Below are 5,602 nucleotides of genomic sequence, written 5' to 3'. Positions count from 1 at the left end.
GTGTGTGTGTGTCACCCACCCACCCACCCCACACTTTTTGCAACTTTACGCCCGTACCATTGTTGAAGTTATATTTTGAATGCATAAAGAAACAAGAATTAATCCATGTTGAATAAATCAGGCTACCATTTCTGAGTAGCTGTACCCCAACGTATACAAAAAAACAGGAAGGAAGGATATGTTTTATTTAAAACGACGCACTCAAACAACATTTTATTTACGGTTATATAGGTGGCGTCAGACGTATGATTAAGGACACACAGTTATTGAGAGAGGAGGAAACCCGCTGTCGCACACTCATGGGCTACTCTTTTCGATTAGCAGCAAGGGATCTTTTATATGCACCATCCCACAGACAGGATGGTACATACCACGGCCTTTATTACACCAGTTGTGGAGCAGTGGCTGGAACGAGCTAACGTATACAAAGACTGCGTCTACATAACTGAACCTTTTAATAACAGCTTTCATTCATTCATTCATTCATTCGTTCATTCATTTATTCATTCATTCATTCATTGGATCATTCGTTCGTTGTCCCTCCCTCCACCCATCCACCCAAATCCCTTCCATCCATTCATCTGTCTTTCTGTCTGTTAGTCTATCTATCGATTAATTCCTTCTTTCCTTCATTCATTCATCTGGTTTCTTACCTTATGCCACAACAAACTGCGCAAATAAGAACCACAATCAACAGAACTGCAGCCACGACGCTGATTGCAACTACTTCAACTACAACAACAACAACAACAACTTCGTCAAACAAAATACGTCAAAATAGTTAACAGAGCAACAAAAAAACCCGAAAGGCATGGTTTTACAGCGACACTAGAAACATTTCAAACTAAAAAAAATTGATTAACACGTTTGTCTTGTTTAAAGAGCACATTGATTTGTTAATCATCAGCTAACGGATGTCAAACATTTGGTAATCCTGATATCTAGTCTTAGAGATGAAACCATATACATTTATTCATTTTAGTAGCAAGTAATTAGACATCTAAGGCCCAAAACACACTGAAGCTACATTCACCTCTTGGGGTCCAGATAAAATGTTATGTATGCATTATTTTTCACTTACACATTGATGAAAAATTCGGAGGGGGGGGGGGGGGGGGGGAGGGGAATACATCGGCCCTTTTTTCTTGGTAGAATCGTGTACACATTTTTAGGCTCTTTCTCAATACTATTTCTTCTATTTCTGTGCAATAGACTATTCGCGTATACGAGGCACTCGTTTCGTGTAGCGCTACCTTGTGGTAGGGAAGAGTTAAAAAAACAGCATGCCAGGACAGAGTTAAAAAAACATGCAAATAAAAAACAAATAAAAAAGGAGAAAGGTGAGAGGCAATAAAAATGCTTGACTTGCTACAGGTGTTTACAATTAATGACATCAAGGTATTCGTTAGCTCGAGTTACCTCTAGCCCTCCCCTTTGTTTATATGTCGTAGGGGAGAGCTAGAGATGACTGTGTGTAATATTTTGGCAATCGTCGACGACCGAATGGTACCCAGCTAATGTGTCTAAAATACAATATTTTTCCTAAATCTGATGCCACAGAGCTTTAGATTGATTATTCTCCAGTCCAGTCATGACATTAAACTTACATGTTGTTAACCAGTACCAACGCTACACGAAGAAACCCGACGCCCCTATCAGAAACAACCTTCGCTGTACTTTCTAGTAGTGACGTAAAGCAAAGTGTGTTTCTTCGCTGGCTACTATTTGGTCGTCGATGATTGCCGAAGTATTACGCACAGTCATCTCTAACTCTCCCCTACAACATGTAAACAAAGGGGAGGGCTAGAGGTCACTCGAGCTACGTGTTCGTGTGCTATTTTTTTTTTTACCTGGAAACCTGTCCGAACTTCCTGCTACTGATGTTTTCGTGGTTGTCGACATTGTTGGAGTCGGAGTCGGAGTAGGAGTAGGTGTAGGAGTAGGTGTATGTGTTGGAGTTGGAGTAGGAGTAGGTGTAGGAGTAGGTGTAGGTGTAGGAGTGGGAGTAGGTGTAGGAGTAGGTATTGGAGTTGGAGTAGGTGTATGTGTTGGAGTGGGAGTAGGTGTAGGAGTAGGTGTAGTAGGAGTCGTAGTCGGAGTAGGCGTAGGAGTACTTTTGACAGCTGGCTTAATGCATTGTAATTGGAGTGTTCCTATATTGTAAAAGAAAGAGAAACATGAATTAAAAATAAATTAATATCAATAAGGACGTACATACACGCACATGAACTCACATGCACAATCAGACGGAAACACACATATCATAAGACACGCGTATGTATGTACAACGTATGCATACCTACATATATCTGATGTCTGAGTATTAGGTGTATTATCCAGCCCCACCCCAACATTCTTATCTATGCAGTGAATGTTCGACTTCATAGATTTACATATGTGTGAGTATTGTGTACTGCCCCCCCCCCCCCCCCCCACACACACACCACACCCGACCCCCATTCTTGTGTTGTCCATGTTTGTCACCGTAAACCCACGGTTGTGTGAGTGTATTGTGTACTGCCCCCTCCCCCCCACACACACACACCACACCCGACCCCCATTCTTGTGTTGTCCATGTTTGTCACCGTAAACCCACGGTTGTGTGAGTGTATTGTGTACTGCCCCCTCCCCCCCCACACACACACACCACACCCGACCCCATTCTTGTGTTGTCCATGTTTGTCACCGTAAACCCACGGTTGTGTGAGTGTATTGTGTACTGCCCCCTCCCCCCCACACACACACACCACACCCGACCCCCATTCTTGTGTTGTCCATGTTTGTCACCGTAAACCCACGGTTGTGTGAGTGTATTGTGTACTGCCCCCTCCCCCCCACACACACACACCACACCCCGACCCCCATTCTTGTGTTGTCCATGTTTGTCACCGTAAACCCACGGTTGTGTGAGTGTATTGTGTACTGCCCCCTCCCCCCACACACACACACACCACCACACCCGACCCCATTCTTGTGTTGTCCATGTTTGTCACCGTAAACCCACGGTTGTGTGAGTGTATTGTGTACTGCCCCCTCCCCCCACACACACACACCACACCCGACCCCCCATTCTTGTGTTGTCCATGTTTGTCACCGTAAACCCACGGTTGTGTGAGTGTATTGTGTACTGCCCCCTCCCCCCCACACACACACACCACACCACACCCGACCCCATTCTTGTGTTGTCCATGTTTGTCACCGTAACCCCACGGTTGTGTGTGAGTGTATTGTGTACTGCCCCCCCCCCCCCCCCACACACACACACCACACCCGACCCCCATTCTGTGTTGTCCATGTTTGTCACCGTAAACCCACGGTTGGTGTGAGTGTATTGTGTACAGCCCCCCCCTCCCCTCCACACACACACACCACACCCGACCCCCATTCTTGTGTTGTCCATGTTTGTCACCGTAAACCCACGGTTGTGGGAGTGTATTGTGTACTGGCTCCACCCTCCCCCCCACACACACACACCACAACCCGACCCATTCTTGTGTTGTCCATGTTTGTCACCGTAAACCACGGTTGTGTGAGTGTATTGTGTACTGGCTCCCACCCTCCCCCCCCACACACACACCACACCCGACCCCATTCTTGTGTTGTCCATGTTGTCACCGTAAACCCACGGTTGTGTGGTGTATTGTGTACTGCCCCCCCTCCCCCCCCACACACACACCACACCCGACCCCATTCTTGTGTTGTCCATGTTTGTCACCGTAAACCCACGGTTGTGTGAGTGTATTGTGTACTGGCTCCACCCTCCCCCCCCACACACACACACACACACACCCGACCCCATTCTTGTGTTGTCCATGTTTGTCACCGTAAACCCACGGTTGTGTGAGTGTATTGTGTACTGCCCCCCCCCCCCCCTCCCCCCCACACACACACACCACACCCGACCCCATTCTTGTGTTGTCCATGTTTGTCACCGTAAACCCACGGTTGTGTGAGTGTATTGTGTACTGGCTCCACCCTCCCCCCCACACACACACACCACACCGACCCCATTCTTGTGTTGTCCATGTTTGTCACCGTAAACCCACGGTTGTGTGAGTGTATTGTTGTACTGCCCCCCCCTCCCCCCCACACACACACACCACACCCGACCCCATTCTTGTGTTGTCCATGTTGTCCCGTAAACCCACGGTTGTGTGAGTGTATTGTGTACTGCCCCCTCCCCCCCACACACACACACCACACCCGACCCCATTCTTGTGTTGTCCATGTTTGTCACCGTAAACCCACGGTTGTGTGAGTGTATTGTGTACTGCCCCCTCCCCCCCACACACACACACACCACACCCGACCCCATTCTTGTGGTTGTCCATGTTTGTCACCGTAAACCCACGGTTGTGTGAGTGTATTGTGTACTGGCTCCACCCTCCCCCCCCCCCACACACACACCACACCCGACCCCCATTCTTGTGTTGTCCATGTTTGTCACCGTAAACCCACGGTTGTGTGAGTGTATTGTGTACTGCCCCACCCTCCCCCCCACACACACACACCACACCCGACCCCCATTCTTGTGTTGTCCATGTTTGTCACCGTAAACCCACGGTTGTGTGAGTGTATTGTGTACTGCCCCCCCCTCCCCCCCACACACACACACCACACCCGACCCCATTCTTGTGTTGTCCATGTTTGTCACCGTAAACCCACGGTTGTGTGAGTGTATTGTGTACTGGCTCCACCCTCCCCCCCACACACACACACCACACCCGACCCCCATTCTGTGTTGTCCATGTTTGTCACCGTAAACCCACGGTTGTGTGAGTGTATTGTGTACTGGCTCCACCCTCCCCCCCACACACACACACCACACCCGACCCCATTCTTGTGTTGTCCATGTTTGTCACCGTAAACCCACGGTTGTGTGAGTGTATTGTGTACTGCCCCCCCCCCCCCCCCCCCACACACACACACACCCGACCCCATTCTTGTGTTGTCCATGTTTGTCACCGTAAACCCACGGTTGTGTGAGTGTATTGTGTACTGGCTCCACCCTCCCCCCCACACACACACACACCACACCCGACCCCCATTCTTGTGTTTGTCCATGTTTGTCACCGTAAACCCACGGTTGTGTGAGTGTATTGTGTACTGGCTCCACCCTCCCCCCCACACACACACACCACACCCGACCCCATTCTTGTGTTGTCCATGTTTGTCACCGTAAACCCACGGTTGTGTGAGTGTATTGTGTACTGGCTCCACCCTCCCCCCCACACACACACACCACACCCGACCCCATTCTTGTGTTGTCCATGTTTGTCACCGTAAACCCACGGTTGTGTGAGTGTATTGTGTACTGCCCCCCCCTCCCCCCCACACACACACACCACACCCGACCCCATTCTTGTGTTGTCCATGTTTGTCACCGTAAACCCACGGTTGTGTGAGTGTATTGTGTACTGGCTCCACCCTCCCCCCCACACACACACACCACACCCGACCCCCATTCTTGTGTTGTCCATGTTTGTCACCGTAAACCCACGGTTGTGTGAGTGTATTGTGTACTGGGCTCCACCCTCCCCCCCACACACACACACACACACCCGACCCCATTCTTGTGTTGTCCATGTTGTCACCGTAAACC

At 49.3% G+C, this 5,602-nt stretch overlaps 1 protein-coding gene across 1 annotated transcript in view; it reads right to left on the bottom strand.

Annotated features, from left to right (window-relative positions):
* Positions 1-580: 580 nt before the first annotated feature.
* The window catches only part of LOC121366740 (G8 domain-containing protein DDB_G0286311-like), an 11,173-nt gene continuing 6,151 nt past the window's right edge, over positions 581-5,602 (bottom strand). The window contains exons 2-3 of the mRNA XM_041491069.1: positions 1,851-2,153; positions 581-732 (exon numbers count right to left, since the gene is read on the bottom strand). Of these exons, the coding sequence (XP_041347003.1) occupies positions 650-732; positions 1,851-2,153 (386 nt within the window). The 3' untranslated portion in view covers positions 581-649. The remainder of the gene's footprint in view (positions 733-1,850; positions 2,154-5,602) is intronic.

The sequence above is a fragment of the Gigantopelta aegis genome, unplaced genomic scaffold (genome assembly GCF_016097555.1).
Source record: "Gigantopelta aegis isolate Gae_Host unplaced genomic scaffold, Gae_host_genome ctg6927_pilon_pilon, whole genome shotgun sequence".
Classification (NCBI taxonomy): domain Eukaryota; kingdom Metazoa; phylum Mollusca; class Gastropoda; order Neomphalida; family Peltospiridae; genus Gigantopelta; species Gigantopelta aegis.
This window is presented reverse-complemented; position numbering and strand designations above follow the sequence as displayed.